General features: G+C 42.6%; 1 protein-coding gene across 1 annotated transcript in view; it reads right to left on the reverse strand.

Moving 5' to 3' along the window:
• PTPRG (protein tyrosine phosphatase receptor type G) overlaps positions 1-17,950 on the reverse strand; it is a 395,341-nt gene that overhangs the window by 79,858 nt on the left and 297,533 nt on the right. Inside the window, exons 8-10 of the mRNA XM_050312873.1 lie at positions 17,365-17,557; positions 3,682-3,866; positions 1,612-1,720 (exon numbers count right to left, since the gene is read on the reverse strand). Of these exons, the coding sequence (XP_050168830.1) occupies positions 1,612-1,720; positions 3,682-3,866; positions 17,365-17,557 (487 nt within the window). The remainder of the gene's footprint in view (positions 1-1,611; positions 1,721-3,681; positions 3,867-17,364; positions 17,558-17,950) is intronic.

Genomic DNA, 17,950 nt, shown 5'->3' on the forward strand with positions numbered 1-17,950 from the left:
TGCTGCTACAAAACACAGATGCAGGTCTCAGTCTGGAGCAAGAGCAACTCAGCTTGGCATTACTCACCTTACTTTGTACATGTGCCTAAAGACAGACTTGCTTGACTTTAATTACTTAGGCCCAGCAATGCCAGTTTAGGTGCACTGTCAGAAAACACACTCTCTCCTTCAATCTCAAACTGGATGAAACATCCTGGCTTACACAGGAAGTGAGTAGCTGATGATAATAGTTTTTCCTGTCCTTATCATTATTTATGGCTATATATCTCAACTACAACCATAATCAAGCTCTGAATAATGTTTTGAAAGCTCAAATGGATTAATTTTCTAGGTTAGATTTTGGGTACAGCCAGAGATTAGAACAGCAGATCCTTTTTGGGGACATGTGGAAGGAATCACATCATCTACTCCCATTGCAGATGCATGAATCACTTCCACTGCTTTGAACAGTGGGCTAGAATGCCCCAAAAACATCCAGCAAAGCTGTCAATAATGACTTACTCCTAACTGTGATTAAACAGGTATCATGGTCAAATTTCAAAGAATTTTTTCATTCTGTCATCTGCTGAAAGAGGTAATAATCAGCAAAATACCAGTTTCTGACTTCTGCCTGGCACTTACAGTCAAATCCAAAACACTGTGTTGAGGTACTAAGAACAGAGAGCTACATATGAGATGTAGGTTGGATAGGACACTTCTTGTCTGACCCCTGCTGTCCCTGCAATGCTGATAACACTGTGGCAGGGCACCACAGAAGTAAACTGTGTCCACTGATTGATATCCTTCAGATACTACATGCTAACAGAGTAGGATTAACTTGCCCCCCCCGCCCAATTTTCCAAAAATGACACAGAAAAACGTCTCTATTATTTTGTTCCCTACACAGCATCAGATCCAAGTGACAGCTCCTTTCTTCATCTTAAAGATTTAAATTTTTAACTCTCTGCTTGCTTCATTCTTCTGTTGCCCATTACAGGATTTACATATCCGTAAGCTGGAGTGGGAGGGAATGCTCTCAGCAGAGGCAAATTTTGCCCTACTTAATAAAAAACGTAGTAATAAATTCCCAGGAAGGAGCAAAACTTCAGCACTTAATAAAAGCTCTAAAAACTTCAAATTCTTCTACCAAATCTCAACACTACCAGATTTCTCCAATAAACTTAAAAGAAAATTCATGACAAAGGACAGCTTAGCATCTAGTACTTTTGATTTCCTTTAAATATGTATGTTTTGGAAATCACTGAGGTTGCATGCATGGTAAAACCTGAATGTCTCCACGTGTGGTTGTCAAGGTAGGACTGATCTCACATTCTGTTATAGCTGTGCCTCTGATGTATAAGCAGTCTCTGACGAATTTGCTTGAAAAAACTAGTACCAAGAAAAGCTCTGAATTCTCCTAAAACCTGACAAACCCTGCCAGCAGAGAGGTGCAGACAAACCCTCATCACTAGAAATGGGATTCAGATCAAGTCACTGGCCACAATTTGAAATTAGTATTGTCTACATGCACTCAAACATCTTCTGAAATCATTTCACACCATACTACACTGTGAAAAGAAAATACAAAACAAACAATTGTTTAATATAAAAATAGGTATGTGGGTTTGTTACCTTGGAAGAGCATAGTCTGGCTAAAGTCACTACGCATTTCATTTCGGCAAACTGCTTGAACTCTGAACAGATAAAGGATGTCAGGTGAGACATGGCTAATGATGGCCTTCTGTTTAAAAAAAATAGATATTATTCAGTTTTTTACCCCCACAGTACTGTCCACGATCAATTTGAAATATATAAAGCATTGTGCTAACACAGGACATTTATGCCATGTAAGACAAACTGTATTTCTAAACCCAGAAATATTCACTGGTCCCTTGGAAGAGGGCAAGGCCCAAGGCCAAAGGGATGCACCCAGACTCTGCCCAAGAGAAAGAAATGAACATGTGCCACATCTATTCTCATGTCAGTCTTCATGCCTGAAAGTCTCTGCTTTCCTCAGAAAAAATTAAAGTTCAAGTCATTCAACCTTACAGGAACTAAAATAAGATTTTTATAGGTGGAGATCCATGTCCCAAACTGTATGTTCAAACATGGGATAACCCCCGAAAAGTCACTGCATGTTCAAACTGACTTTATTTTGCAACCAACTGGCTATGGCAATTTGATGCTGGTGTACTGTACAACATGATGGCTCAGCACCCTGGGCTGGGATATCCCTGCTTACTCCTAGACCTGAGAGACTGCTCTGATGCTTTCCAGAAACTCTTCTGTATTGCCTTAGTTCACAACCACATAGGTTCACAGCAGTAGCTGTGTGGGCCACTGGAAATACCTGTGGTGTCCTTAGCTAAACACTGCCTAGCTCTGATTCAAGATGGGACAGCCCAACTGTATCTGCCAGAAAACAAATTTGCACTTTCTTCTGAAAAAGGGTTTCCTTCTTCTCTTGCCCCTAAAATGGACTAAACTGTCATTACTTTCTTAACCTCCAAGCTCTGCTGAACAGCACAGGGTCTCACTGCAATCTTTCCAAACTATCACTCCGTCACATCCTCTGCACTTTTAATTATTTCTTTTACATAAAACAGGATGCTTTCATGATGCAAACCTCATTTTTGCTGATTAAGGCTTTCTTCCTTATACCTGATTAAAAAAAATCTCCCTTAAGAGTGTGAAATTATGGCAAGAGAGAGGTTACAATACATCATAACCTTGGGTGCCTTTCAATAGGTTCCTTTCTGATTTTGTGAGGCAGATTGTTCCCTAATGTGACCCAGATAACAATGTCTAGTGGGGAAATTGAAAATATAAATGGAAATGAAGTAAAAGAATCTTCATCTAAGGGAATAAGAGAAGTATTATTGTATAACTGATTGAATGGGCCCAGAGGACTGTGTATTTGAAAAAAAAATGGTAACAGTCATTAGGAATAACACTGTGCTGCTGCATTTTTCATGTGCATATACAATTACTGATTTCATTATTCTAGAGGCTTTCTTTGATTAACAATAAATGGAGGCCTTTCAAACCTGAATATGTCACTTTGATTTTATATGCAGAGAATGTTAAGGACCAGTACAATACTTGCTTCCACTTAGACAAGAATGACAAGCAGATGAAATCCTAAATGGAGGAGATAGAGCAGTGTTTCCATCTGTGCTGGAACTGTCTTGCTCTTCCCTCTTTTTCTCACACTGCCAGATGCAGGCAGTGCTTGTACAGGGCCACTCCACAATAATCTTCTAGCCCTGACTGTGCACTCCTGCCTCTGGCAGCCCTTACAGAAACTGCTCCAGAGACTGCAAGGGGCTGTGCACAGTGAAAAGCCTGAACTCAGGAACAGATTTTGGGGGGGATTGGACTTTTAATATGAAAATCTGTAATAGTCAGAGCCTGAACATTTCCTGAGCCAGCTGCTTCTCAGCCACAGTTTATGAAAAAGTGCCTGCAGATTTAGTCCTTTATGCACTCACATAAACTATAAATTCACACTCCAGTGTTTGGGGTAGCCTGTTTGGCAGCATTCAACTAATGCTGAACATTTAAATAGCAATTCATCACAAGTCAAACACTAGCCTGTCTATAAGGGAACAACTGCTTTCCTCCTCTACCTCCTTCTACAAAGAAAATAACAATGTAAGGATAGCTTGATACATATGTCTGGGTTTGATGCTGTGCTTTTACCAGGTCCTTGTCACTGTCCTTGGTGAAAGTCTTCTCCTTTTCATCTTCATTTTTAGCCCAGCTATATGAGATCATATAGTTCATGATTGGAGGGTGGTAGATGGTTTCTGGTTGGTTCCAGGTTACCAGTAATGCCGTCCTGTTCACAGGCTGCACTTTCATGTTGACTGGGGGAGTGCTGCAAGCTGAAACACAGAAGGAAAAAAGATGAAACTCTCCTAAATAACCAAGAGAAAACAGACAGGAAGAACTGTGTCTCGCTCTAAGAGCCAGGTTTTTTTCTTTAATGCCCTTGCCTACAGTAACAGCTTAGAGTGCAATCCAGTGAGACCAATGGGATTTAATACCACCTGCAGCTGCTTTCTGCTCTCCTGAGTAAAGTGAGAGAATCCATTCTCTGCAGGCAGGCTGCTTAGTTCTCGATTTATTTTCAGTCCTGACATCGTACATACACTTTAACTTCGTGACTTAAGAGCTCTACACTGGAACATTAAGAAGTCCAGTCGACCTGATCCACACCCTCCTGCTGTAAGGGGTTAACACCCCAGTGTACTCTGCTGGCCCTGGAAAGAGTTGAAACCTCTTGAAATGTAACACTATTGGGTCAGTAAGTATCCTCCTCGTAACTTAGTACATTTTTACATATGACAGAAATTATTTTATACTCCTCTTCCTATGTATTTTCCTTCAAGAGATGCTCACCTGTTTGCCAGTAGTGTATTGCTAGCACAGGAAAGAGTGGTTCTTGATGGCCTTGGGCCCCCAGCCAGCCTCCAAAAGCCCTGCCTTCCTAACCCTGCCTGTAGCATGGAGGCACAAGTCATTTTTCACCCACACTCAAGTGAGTGGGGACATCAACATAGGAACAGCTTAACCAGGGGGAAAAACACAGCCTCTGCTTGCAGCAGCACCAAACCCCAAACTTCTGCTGGGCAGACCAAATCCAGGTGCAAACCCAGCCCATCCACTCAAAGAGTGGAGTGTGCACAGCCCCCTCACAGCTGCTGAAACAAAAACACTTTTCAAGGTGTTGCCATGGAAGGGGCCGGGTGGGGAAGCACAACACTAGATGGCACTCACATGCTGTGGGAAAAATACATCATCCCCTTCCCAGCTATAAAGAGTTGAGATTTTTCTTCCCAAGCTTTAAAAATCATGTTTAAAATACCCAATTCAGGGCAGATTCTCACATTCTCTTTCCCAATATAAACTCTGAACCAAGAAAAATCACTTGCAATGATACCTAAACACATGTGCCATGGCAAAGGAGATGACCTCTTCTGCCAGGGAAAGGCAAAGTGTCACACAGCCCATCAGGCTGACACTGTTTGCAGAATTATTTTTCCCAATGCGACTTTTCCATTTAAAGCCAACACACTGAGCTTGTTTGCACTCTGCAGGTATGTGACTGTGTGTATATTTGGCCATTATTCCACTTCTAAAGAGTCCTGGCAGCACTGAAGGGGAAAAATGTCTATTCCTGTGTCTGGACATGCAGGTTGGTCAGGCAGCTCTGCTGTTACATTACTGAAACAGCTACAGTTCTTAAATAAAAATGATTAAATGCTTTGAGCACCAATACTACTACTACAATAGAAAAATATCTGTGAAATGCATTTGTGCACTTGTATAGCTCACATCTGTAGCTAGCCTGAACAAGACAACAAAAATTGCAGAAATACTCTTTGGGAAGGAAAGATCTTTGAATGTTTGCTCTTGCCATGAGGGGTGACAATCCTGCAGTTTTGCAGTAGATCCTTCTGCTCAACTGAGAAGGATGATCCAGCAAAGCAAACAAGCCCTACAGTACCTCAAACTGTTGAGAAAGCCTTCATGACTTTCTATTTACACAGAGTTGAAGGGATCAAAACAGCATTCTGCTGTCAATGGCACAAAGGCAGAAGCCAGACCATGGTCTGCTGCCTGCAGACACCTTCCCTCTGGCTCCCTCCCGGTCTCTGCAGGGAGCCCACAGAGCCAGGGTGCTGCAGAGCATGGCGTGAAGGTGGCCAGGACCTGGACAAGAGAGCACAGCTGAAAGCAGTTGATGTTATCACTATTCACAGAGCTTCCCAATCCTTGGTATGCCTCCCCATGCTCACCTCTTTCCGCTGAGATAGTCAGATCAATTCTCACTGACATCACTTTTTATTGATAACTGCACCAATAAATCATAACTGCCCCCTTTGACGCCCTTTGTCATCACAGAATTACACTTCAAAATGCCAGGCCAGCCTTTATCGCTCCACCTAATCAAATCCCATCAGAGATGGGAGCCTGGGTGAAGGACTACCCAGACCTAAAACCCTTATCCAGTCTTTGTCCTCCAGGAGGACATGCAGAGATTTATATATTTAAAGTAATCATGCAACAAATTGTTTTAGAAATAATTCAAGCAGGTAACCTTCCCGAGAGACAGAGAGATCTGCCTTAATTGCAATAACCCTCTGAAGGATGGCTGGCCAGCTGATTTGCAGACAAGCACCCCAAGCCACTCGAGGGAGAGGGGGCTGTCACGTGCCACTGGCTTTGATGACATTTGGAATAGCTCATGCCAGTCAGAGAAGGGAAGTGAGCATTTCCCAAGGGTAAACAGGAGACTCACAGGCTCAGAGAGACCCTCCCCGACCCTGCACCCTGATAAAAGAAGGTCATAAGCACTTCTAAGCACCTGAGTGACTCCAATGACTTCACTGAGGTCAAGCCTCATTCACAGCCAGCTAAAATGAGGCTGAATTTACAATATTGCTATTTCACAGTAAATATTACAAAATTTTTATTACTTAGTATGACTTTGTTCAAATTACTCCAAGGCACTTGATGTAATTAAGTAATAACCAACCTTTTCTGTTCAGTCACATTTTAACAGCTTATGAATGGGCAAAAAAGAATTTTTCTTTCCTTTTTTTTTTTTTAAATGAAACATACGGTTTTATTAATTTAACCAAACCTGCTTAGGACACAATGGAATAAAAAAACATTTGATCCAGTAATTCAATTTGATGATTTAATTAAAGTGATACATAGTAACATAGTGAACGTCTGAAAGGCAAGGAAAAAAGTGTAATGATTTGACCATCTATAAAACAACTGGCATTTCCCAGAGATCTAATTTTCCTTTCAATACTCTCTGTGCCTTGGATTTTTGAAAGATTAAAAGGATCACAGACTTCCTGCTTGCTTTTTTTTTTTTTTTTTTAGATGCTAAAGGACCTCTACTGATTTTGCAAAATGTGCAGCTAAAGGACAGATAGAAATGTGGGAAGAGGCTGGGACAGGGAGGAGGAAGTTTAATCAGAACACACTAAAAAGAAACACAGAAAGATAAACACAAGCTTTTCTTTTAATTTCCTTTTTTTTTTTTTAATAAAACCAGGCTTAATAAGCAAAAAAACCCGTGAATTCGTAATTGCTTGAGAAAAAAAAAAAAAAAAGAGAACCAAACTCAACAACCAGCATCATTTCACACTAAAATAGCATCTCAGCTAATTTTAGAAAAAATATTACTAATGCTTTCTTTTAAATTCACATCCTAAGTGATAACAAAATATTGTGGGGGATTTCAGGATATCTTTCTGTGGTGTAGTGCAATCCTGAGCAGATACCTTAACTGGCTCTGCACTGGTCTATAGCAGGACACCAAAGCCACTCTATCCAGGGCTAGCAGACCCCCAGGCCAAGGCTTCTGGAAGCAGAAAACCCTGGCTGGGGCCACAGTGCCACATCTCGGAGGCACTGAACATGGGAATGCCTCATTGCAGGCACAGGGACATGCCCTGGACCTCTTGCAGTGGAAAAAACACCCTCACCTTCCTGTCAGAGATGACCTGAAGGGGGAGAACCTGGAAGACAAGCTGACTCCTGCCTTATGGAAAAGTCCTGCAGAGGCAGGAGGGTTGGGCGGGTGCATCTGCAGGAAGCCCTCTGACCTGACAAAGGGCAGCCTCAGTGGCTCTTCCAGCTGCTGGCCATGTGTGGGGCTACTCAGGACCTCAATACAGGCTTTTCTCTGTAGATCAGCCCACTGGGGAAGGCAGGGGGCAAGCCAGGACTTTGGCCAGCCTCATCTTCCAGGGCTCACTCAAGCCTGGAGAAAACCTGTTTGCCACTGGCAGACAAATGCAGCATGCTAATACAGCCCTAAGCACTGGCCAGGCCAGCCATACAGCACAGAATTACTTTCTTCATGTTAAAAACATTCCAATGGGCTGGAACAAACAAAATTAATTTAACAACTCTGCATTCATCTCTCCCATAATTTGATTTGTATGTTGTATTTGGCTACGTAACCTCCACGAGGCTTTCCTAACTGAAGCCTGATAAAGCTTAATCCAAAAGCTCCTGGCAGCTTCATTTCAGAGAGCTGAAAGACAAAAAGGGGGCTTATTGTTTTGCAGAACTTAATTGCTGATATTAAGACACACCCAAGAACACAGAAAGGGCATGTAAGAGAATATTTCAGCTTTTTTTTGTTCGTATTATTCTTTAAAAGCAGCCTACGTTTCTCTTGCAAAGAGAGAAACGCAAAACCAGCCAAACTTTCCGGGTTTCATCATGCTTTCTGCATATCCTACCTGTGATTATCAAAAGAGCTATTTAGGGAAACTTTGAGAGAGTGCAAAAAATGTATATTCGGTTATTGCTTGTATACCTCCTCCCTGTAGAACAGGTGCCTCATATGATGAATCCAGTTGCACTGGGCTCAGCGGGATTTATAAAAACCTCTAAAAATGTTCTAAGTTAGCTCTTCCATGCATAAAAATGTCACCACTTTAAAGGCAGTTATTTCTAGCTGTGCTCTGCCCTCCTTTGGAAAATCCCACTCTCCCTCCCGCTGAATGTCTCAGCAACGCAAGACTGCCGCTCCTCTCCTTGGTGCTGTGGGATACACGTTGTGTGATGAAGCCCTGACAATTTTTGGCACAGAAAAGCAACATGCCAGTGAAGTCCTGAATTGCTCATTGCGAGATGGACATGAATCTTCTAAGGCAATTCCTACATGGAGGGAAGAAACATTGGCATCAGGATGTGCCCAGAGCAGGTTACTGGCTCGGGGCTGCTCAGTGGTAGGTAAAAGACTGGGACAAGGGTCTTGTCTTGCTCTGGGAGGCAGCTCCTGGCCATAAGGTGGGTGAGGTCTCACTTCTCCTATTCCTCACCAATCTGGATGTGCATGGGATGAGTGGCAGGGACAGTGTTTCTCTCTTACAAAGGAAGAGCACAGAGGAAGGCAGATGGGGTGTTTCTTCCCACACACTCAGGAGAAGGGAAACAGAGGTCAGTATGGGGGTTTCATGCCTATCTTCCCTAAAAGGGCAAACAAGTTGGTGGCCAAGCTCTTCAGGGAAAGAGAGTCTTTCCTTTCCCTCTGCCCCAGCCCTTGGAAGGAGCTGGAAAGGCCAGTCCTGCAGGACAGATGGACCACTTGCTTCTGTAATGAGCAGCAAGTCAGCCACCAAGTATTCCAGCTGATTTCAGAGAGGCCTGAAAACTGTGATTGATGCCTGTGCTATTGCCAAAACACTGCACCAAGTTCATTCAGCCCTGTCACCCTCAGGTACCTGACTGCAGACAAGAAAAAAGCAATGCCACCAACAGAGAAAATAAGTACTCTCAAATATGTACATATACACACACACACACACATATCTATTCTTTCTCATTATTAAATTCTCAAAACTTTAAATAAGCCCTGCAATGCAAAAATATGGGTTATGCTGCAAGGAGGAAGCTCACCCTTGCTTTCAGTGCCATGGTAAGGGAAGTGATGCAGGGCCAGACTGAGCTACCCTGAACTGGTGTGACTCAGTGAGAGGTGCTTGGGAAGAGACTGATCCATAACAAACAACAGCATGCTTTGGGCTGTCGGATTCAATCCCAGAGTTCAGTGAGGGCTCTGCTCCCAAAGGATAACAAATAGACTACAAGGATCATATGCAGAGACAACACAGACTTTAATATATTGGAAAGTGCTAAGAGGCATACTTGCAACATTTTCCCCCTTCTCTTTTTACTAAATGTTCGCAGTTTTTTGCTTTGCTTCAGTGTACATTGTTGACTTCTCAGAGTGCTTATAAATGACATTATTAATATATAAAGATAATTGCTTTAAAGAGAAGCATACATTTTTCCTTTACCTTTGCCTGCACTTTGCCAGCAGGCATTGGCAGGCTCCTGAGCATGCTGTACAGACAAATATTTGTGTTGATCTACTTCAAACCACAGGCAGAATGTAGCTAGGAGACAGACTATTTATCTTCCCTGCTCTTACCTTTCACTATGCTTCAAACAGACAGGGCTGTTTCTTGAGGTGTGAGGGACACCAACAGACCCCACACTTGTTTCATGAGCCTTGGTGAAATAACCTCATGGGCAAAGGAGCACATGGGACCCTTCTGACAGAGAGGCTCTGGGCAAGCTGGGTTTTTCCCCCTCTGTTGCTGGTCCAATTCTTGAAGTGGACACACAACCAGCCTTTGGATTAATACCTGTATGGCTTTTTTTGTAGCACCTGAGTTTCCATGGCATCACAGCAACCTGTTTTACTGAAAGGCAAGGGCTGTGTGTTTTATTACGCTGTGTTTGAGCCCAAATATTTCATATATTTCACAAATACTGTTTCTGCAGCTGTGGCTTGAGTCCTCAGCGGGTGCAGATCAGCCTTGCACCATCAGATGCCACAGTGGGCTGAACTGATGTCTGACAAGAATCTGCCCTGCAAGTTTTGTGTTTATATTGCACACATGCACACAGGAGGTGACTTGTGTTTAAAATGTACACTTGTGTCCTTATTTATACAGTGTGCCTGTGCAACATGTGTGATCACATTCAGTGGTACAAGCTGCATCAAAAGGGGGAAAGGAGGATTTCCTGCCAGAAGGACACAGACTTGTCAAGGTTAGTCAAGCTGACCTTTCCAATATTCTGGTGAGGGTTTTTGGACTGGGAAGCACAGGAAGGACAACCCAGTACGGTGGGTAGAGCATCTCAAGACATGTCCGTGGGATGCCCAAAATCAGACCAGGAAAGCAGCTTTCCTTTCATAGTTTCTGGAGGCTTTTCTGAACACAAAAGATGAGCTGCAGGTGCTCATGGTTCAAATTAAAGTGAGTACTTCTGTGGGCCAAACAGCTGGACCAGCAGGTGGGCAGTGCAGAAGGGAATTCCCTCCAGGTGTAAATGGAATAAATCAACAAGCTCCCTTACAAGTACTTAGCTCTTCCAGCTTTAGTGGCAGCTGCGAGCCCAAATCACACTTTCACACTGAATTTCTCTTGCTCTGTTGGTTCGGACCCCTTATAATCTCTAAAGAAGTGTAAGTGATTACTTATTGCTTATTAATAAATCTACTGGTAAGTTGTCCACTACATTCAGGCACAGACACCTGTGCTGCTCACATTACAACCACACAGGTGCAAACAGAACCCTGCAGAACAGAGCTACAGCGAGGGGAAGCATGAAACCTATGTCAGGTATAGGTATCACATCTTTTTACATCCGACTCCCCCTTAAAATGGGTCTGTTTTTTACTGAAAAGCTTTGTGTTCCACCTGACTGACCTGAAACTCCCTGGAAGGCAGCAGCCGCTCTTTCCCGCTTTTGCATGATGTTCTCCAAGACAACTGCACACACCAGGACCCAGCGCTGCAGAGCAAGACAGGGATGAGGTGGAAGGGATGAAATATGCAGCAGGAGCACACTGATTTCTGCCTAAAACGTGCTTTCAGCAGGCGCTCGAGGTGCACGTCAAAAGAGACTCCTGCAGCTACAGGCGAGTACATTGACTCGCAGCACTGGGGCACAGCAGCAGCTGGGCAGGTCTGCAGTGCAAAGATGCAGGGCAAGCAATTAGCAGGACAGCGTTACCACCCTCAAGAATGACCTTTCACACCAAGCCAGGCTGCTACACGAACAGAAATCCTAATAATGAGACATTGATACATCTGCACCAGCACCCTGCAGTAGGGTGCTGACCTGATTAAAGGGGGAGGGAACTGGGAAAGGATAATCTTCATAAAAAAAGGAAATCAAAATGCAAATAGAAAAAAATCCAGTTATATAAGGAAATGGGAAGGGGTTGTTAATCTATAAAGAAATCTTCCAAGACTCTTCCAAAGGACAAGAAGAATCAACTCTAAGGGTAAACATACCATAAATTAACTAAGAAAGGTTCTTGCTTATTTTCATTTTCCCTAAGATATTTAAAGAAAGTAAATAGCTAAATTTTGCTTTAGCCATCCTGAGGTAAATTTCAATAATGTAAAATTTAAAATTTACATTCACTATGTTGTTGTTTTGGATATATTACACCTATTACTGCAGTGTGTTTTGTAGTAATTTAGGTTTGACTAGAATACATAAATGACATTCTGCAAGAGTAGAACTTTTCTGCCTAACACTCTTTTTGGACTCCCAGAGAGACCCCGAGGGCATGAAGAGACTGCAAAGTTGTTTTGAGAGAGTTCTTATAAAACATGGGCATTTAGAAAGCAAAACCAAATTACTGGGAGTAATAACAGAGGCAATAAATGAGACAAATAACTTGTTCTCATTCAGCAATGCAACTGCCAATGCTCTAAATTATCTGATTCAAAGTGATGATGTCAGTGCACTGAATCTCCAGAACTCTGGATGCTGCTGCATAGGAGGTGCACTCCAACATTGTGCAGAAAAGGCAATACCTTGGCAGGTGGCTGTGGTTTCACTTCTGACATCAGGAGCCATGAAATAGTAAGTAAGAACTAAACTGCTTTGATTGAGCAGTGCAGTTCCTTTGAGTGCAGGTTGATGGCCTAAGCCATGTCTCCAACACAAAGCAATGAAGGAGGGAAAATCCAAATATATTCTATCCATGTTTTAGTAGCAAAAATTTAAAAGGACTTCCAAACTGTGTGTAACAAAAAGAACAGTAAGGAAAATCACCACCTGTGCACTACTAGAGAAATGTCCCAGCTGTTAATTTAGAGTCCAAAGCTAAGTTTTACTGGAGTGAATTTATGACTGCTCATTATTTAACTTAGTCTAGGATCATAATTACAGATGGTACTCTAAGGCGAAATCCCACTGATGGGAAACAGCATCATTTGAGACTCCAGCAAAGAGTAATCAGACACCTTTGGGGAAGTAATCAGGCATCTGTGAAAGAAAACTCTGATGTCAAGAGCCCCTCACATGGGATTCTTGTTTAAGTGTTGTAAGGCTTGCAGCACGTTTAATGAGACAGAAAGGTTAAAGGTGGGTTGGGGGTTTTTTGAGTGTAAAATAAACATAAAGAGAAAGAAATAACATTTGATGTAATCAGCAGCAAAATAAAACAGGCAAGTATTGTTGCACATGGGGTGCTTCCTGAAATAAGGAAATGAAACACCTTTTCTTCCTGAGTTTCCACGCCTACACATTTACTGAAGCAGGTAATGTTTTGTAAATACACCTCTGCTTGATGGGACAACATGTGAAAATAGTAAGGTTCATGCAGACTTAGACCGTTAAACTGGATGGACTTCCATGTAAGAATTCTGTCTATTTGCCCCTAAAGAGCAACATACACTACTAAAGCAGTAAATAATTATCAATCCCTCTAGTAGAGCTGCTCAAAAGCAGCCCAGGAGCTGCAGGAGCACAATATATGATGTCACAGAGCAACATAATCCTGAGCCACAGAGGACAGGCTAGAGGAGAAAGGAGGCAATTTTAACAGAGATGATCATGTGCAAAAAGTCAAACACTACCACTGTCACTGATACTTACAATATCTGATTAATATTTTATAAATGCATTCCCTGTTTAGTATGTCTGTACAGAGAACCTCTAACTTTCCCAAACTTTACATAAATCAGTACTGTAACATGGGTGAGCCCTCTTGTTAAATTTTACAGGCCCGAATGATCTGCCTGATTTAACAGGATGATCCAAGAAGCAAGATCCACTGTATACCCTGGACCTCTGAAAGGTTCATCTTCTTAAAAAGTATCATTGCACAATGCTTTATTATCAATCCACCAGCTACTACAATTATATAGTTGAACAGCATTTAACCTGAATGGTCCGTTTCTCAAATAAAATCTTTAAAGATCTTACGGTTTCTTGAAATAGCTCCAGGGTCAACTTAAGAATTAAGCTCAGCTCATGGGCTCTGATTCAGCAAAGGTCTTATGCATATGCTTTTATTCTAGGAATACAAGCAGCTCTCAAGAGAACTGTTTTAAATCAGCTTTTGCCAACAGGAGGAAGGAATGAGATAATGGAATCAAGGAAAACTCTTCTTGCTAAACTTGACACAAAAGAGAACCTGGAGTTTTCACTTCGAAGTGAAAAATTTGCCCTATTTCACATTAGCTAAAGTATTTTTTCACCATCTTGTATTCTGATGATTGAAAACACTGCCCCTCTCTTCACTGCCTCCTTAAAATTGAAAATAGAGGAGGGAGAGGAGAGTCACGGCAAAACAAAAGGCTGGTAACGTTCATACTGCTTAACAAACTGGATCCAAACGCACTGACAGTTCTGGTTGACCTAAAATAGCCTTTCCCAGAAGACATTTTGTTTACCAAATGCCACCACTTCCAGGGTTTTGGTAAGGAAATACTCAGAGGACTGACAAAGTGAGAAATAGTTTTCCTCCAGTGTATCTGCAGGTTATGCTACTGGTCACAGTTCTATGACCTGAAATAGCTTTGATAGCTGGAAAAAAAGACATTCCTGTTTGCTGCCAAACTGTTCAGGATAGCACGTTTGCCAATGGACAACTGCAGAGCTGCATCACTTTGTGCTGATCTGAAATTCCCTATTCACTGGGGAATTCTGAAAATTATTCTGAACATTATGCAAATTGTTCTGGGCACATTTTTCTCCAAAATAAGAAAGGCTTACATAATGAACACTACACTGTTTTCCAGATTAGCAACACTGCCCACTGACTTAATAGAGTGTGACAGAGGAAACAAACTGCAAAAATTCACACCGACAAACAAACCCGAACTTCCCCTCCAGAGCTGAAGACCATCACAAACCATATCACCTTGCAGCAAGTAAGAGACACATTTTCGTGACCTTGCCTTTACAACACACGATTCAAGAACAGGGAGGGCAGACAAGAGCCAACATGTGACAGCCACTGGTCACACTGCTTAATGCAATGTGGAAAGCGCTGAGGTGCAACCATGAGGTATGCAGAAGAGTCTGCATAAAATGAATTTGTTATGCTAACCCTATACTCTTACACTTGCATGCTAGACTGTCTGGCTGGAAAGCACTCTGTGCACTTGGCTTCTCAGTACTTTTGCATGAATGACACTATATAAAGAGGTACTGTATTTACTAGCTGAATAAACAATAGGTTTTGCTTTCACTCAAGTATTACGACTTCAACTCATTTCGTTTATATGTCAGTAGTTCAGAATGTGCAGTGGACCAGGCACATCATCACTGTTCACCTTTGTCAAAGAAGGGGCCAGAAACATCCACGTTGTTATATCCCTGGAACAGCTATATCTCATCCCTGTAACCTTTGCAGGATATACTACAATCCATTTTGTGCTAGCAACACTGCAGCAACCTATTTATTTATAAGTTCATGAAAAAAATGCACCTCTTTTCAGTGTCCCCTGGTGTGCACACAACCCAGAAAGTGACAAGCTGACAGAGCTGGTACAGAATGAGTGGCTGCCCAGCCATTAGCCTCCTATAGCAAAAGCTCAAGGGAAAAAGAAATCACTGACTCCAGCACCATCCCTGCCATTAGATGGCATGCTGAATGTTGTCAGACCACAGGAAATGCATGTCCCCCACCTGAGGGTCTCTCTTGAGCATGTTGTAAGCTCAAATTCCCAGGCAGGCATTACTGTACTTGGACATGATGAGAGAGGACCCAGAGAGAACCTGCTGAGGAAACCAGTCCCCAAGCATGGCAAGTGTCAAGTACCTGAACACCAAGCTATCTAAACATGGACTAGTGGTTGTGCAGCTCCCTTGCTTCTGTGGACTGGCTCACATCCTGTTAACTAAGCCATGTATGCTTGGTTCTTAGAGATCCAAGTCAAGGTGAATCTTTCCAGTTATTCAAGTTCTCCTTTGGTCTCGTTGCTTCCACATTCAATATCAGCCCATTAACTACAGACCTTAGTGTTTGTAACATTCTGACAAAATTGTGGGTTTCAGTTATTTACTATGGTGCTGCAAAATCACCCAAAGCATCTTTATAATCTTAAAAACGATCCAGTGAGGTGAGGAATATGCAGGCATGTGGCCAAAGCAGTAAAATCCTCTTGAATATTACACCACATGTACCAGAGGTACCTTGGCTGCACTCAAAATAAAAACTAGTCAGTTTTGTCACTTTTAACATAATGTAACCCATTAACTTTCATCACTGTTCTGGGTAAATAATATGTGCAGGATATAACTGAAGAAATTGCAGACACATGTTGCTGTTACAACACTGATTGGAAACTGCAGGCCAGAGCATCCGAGCATAGCAGAGTTTCTTCATTCCCAAGATCTTCTCACTTCTGATGTAAATTCTCCGTCCCAAGGCTGCCTTTAACGCACATGAGGTTTGTGTACGTGTATATTATATATATATCTATATCTATATAAAAATAAGCACGCTCACAGAATAATGAGCCCTGAGAAATTCACTCTCCTAGCACTCTCTTGGGACGGTGAGGCTGCTGAACGCAGCTGTTTTCATGATTCACGTCCTCTAAAATCTACACTTTCTGCGCCTGGCCAGGTGAAAATGCCAGGTACGAAAGGGAAGCTTGTAAATCTGCTTAGCTGTTTCCTTCTGGCAAACTGCCCCTCTTTTCTTTGCCTCTACCTAGAACTGGTTAATCACCAAGCACTTCGCAAGACTGAAGACTGGGAAGTACATGTCATTCCTCCTGCTCATAAATAACACCAGTCAATAAAATAAAGGCAAATAAAGGTAGTAAACGATATTTATTTCCAGTCTTATTTTATCCAGTGCACGTTTCTCTCAGAATTTCTGATGTGCTCCTCTAGCCAGGGCTGTCTGTGCCAATGCGACTGCAACCTCCCTCCCACCCCCCTCCATCCAGCTCATTATCCGGTGTCTGACAGAAGCAAGCGCCAGCTGCTCTGCAAAAAGGCACATGAAACGCTTCAGCAAGACATTAGAAAATCACCTGCCTATAAGGAAGGGGTTTTTTTTCCTCCTGTCACCGTTACCAACAGACTGATACAAACGTTGAATTAAAAGGTCGACAGTTCTTCAAAAGTCTTGTTACTGTAGAAATGAATCCCATAACCACACCTGGATACTCTATTTGCATTCAAACACCCAGTGTGTCAGTGCTAATGGGGCTGAATTTTTACCTTTGACCTCGTCCCTCCGTGTTTCCCTTTTGTCAGGCATCTTTAAGGCCCTTCAGCCAACTGGCAGAAACAGGGGCATCATCAGTTTGAGACTTACATATCCTGTGGCTTTGAGGCTCATATATTCTAGGGCTTTATTGCCATGGCACCTTGTGATAGTGAGTTTCACAGCTAATTGCAGCATAACCAGGATTAGTTAATTTATTGACACATACCGACAAGAAATGCCAGCATAACCCGCATTATTTCGTTGGTAGCTCACAGCTGTCCTCAACACCGTTTGATGACAAAGTAGACAAAAAAAATTCTCCTATTAGCCAACTGTAAAATTCTTAAGTATAAATCTACCTTTGGAAGCTTCAGTGCCGAGTGGATTTTCCAAGATGTCTGTCAAATCTTGGTTCCAAGCATCCTTCACGGCAGACTTGGACACCTTCCTGTTGTTCAGGCTTTGCTGTGGTCGGAAGTTATTCCTCAGGTACTCCACGGACTTGACGTGGTCTTGCTGTTCAGTGGTGAAGATGGAGTAGAACGCCTCCAGCTGATCGTAGCCATCATGGCAGGGGAGAGAAAGGACGTTGATTAGAAAAACAATGTGGTGAAATCCGGGTGGCTGATAAGACAGTAAAATGGGAGGAAGTAAAATGTTGATGCCAAGACTGATAAACCACATGGGAAGTCAGACTGCCCACTGCAATCTCTGCCAACCGCCTTATCTCGGCAAAGGGCTTATCCTGCCCAACACGGGAGAAGGCCTTCTAGCAACCTGTGGACGTCTGTCATGGACAAGGAAACATTTGCCCTTAGACCCTTTGTCTGGAAGGATTCTGTGTGTGACACAGCCCTGCCAAACCCTCCTCACTGCTGGCACCGTTTCGTTTCGCGGTATCATGTCAAAAAGTGCTTCCAGGTCATTCTACCCCAAGAGCTTTTC

The sequence above is a fragment of the Myiozetetes cayanensis genome, unplaced genomic scaffold (genome assembly GCF_022539395.1).
Source record: "Myiozetetes cayanensis isolate MyiCay16 unplaced genomic scaffold, myiCay2020 scf18, whole genome shotgun sequence".
In the NCBI taxonomy this organism is placed as follows: Eukaryota; Metazoa; Chordata; class Aves; order Passeriformes; family Tyrannidae; genus Myiozetetes; species Myiozetetes cayanensis.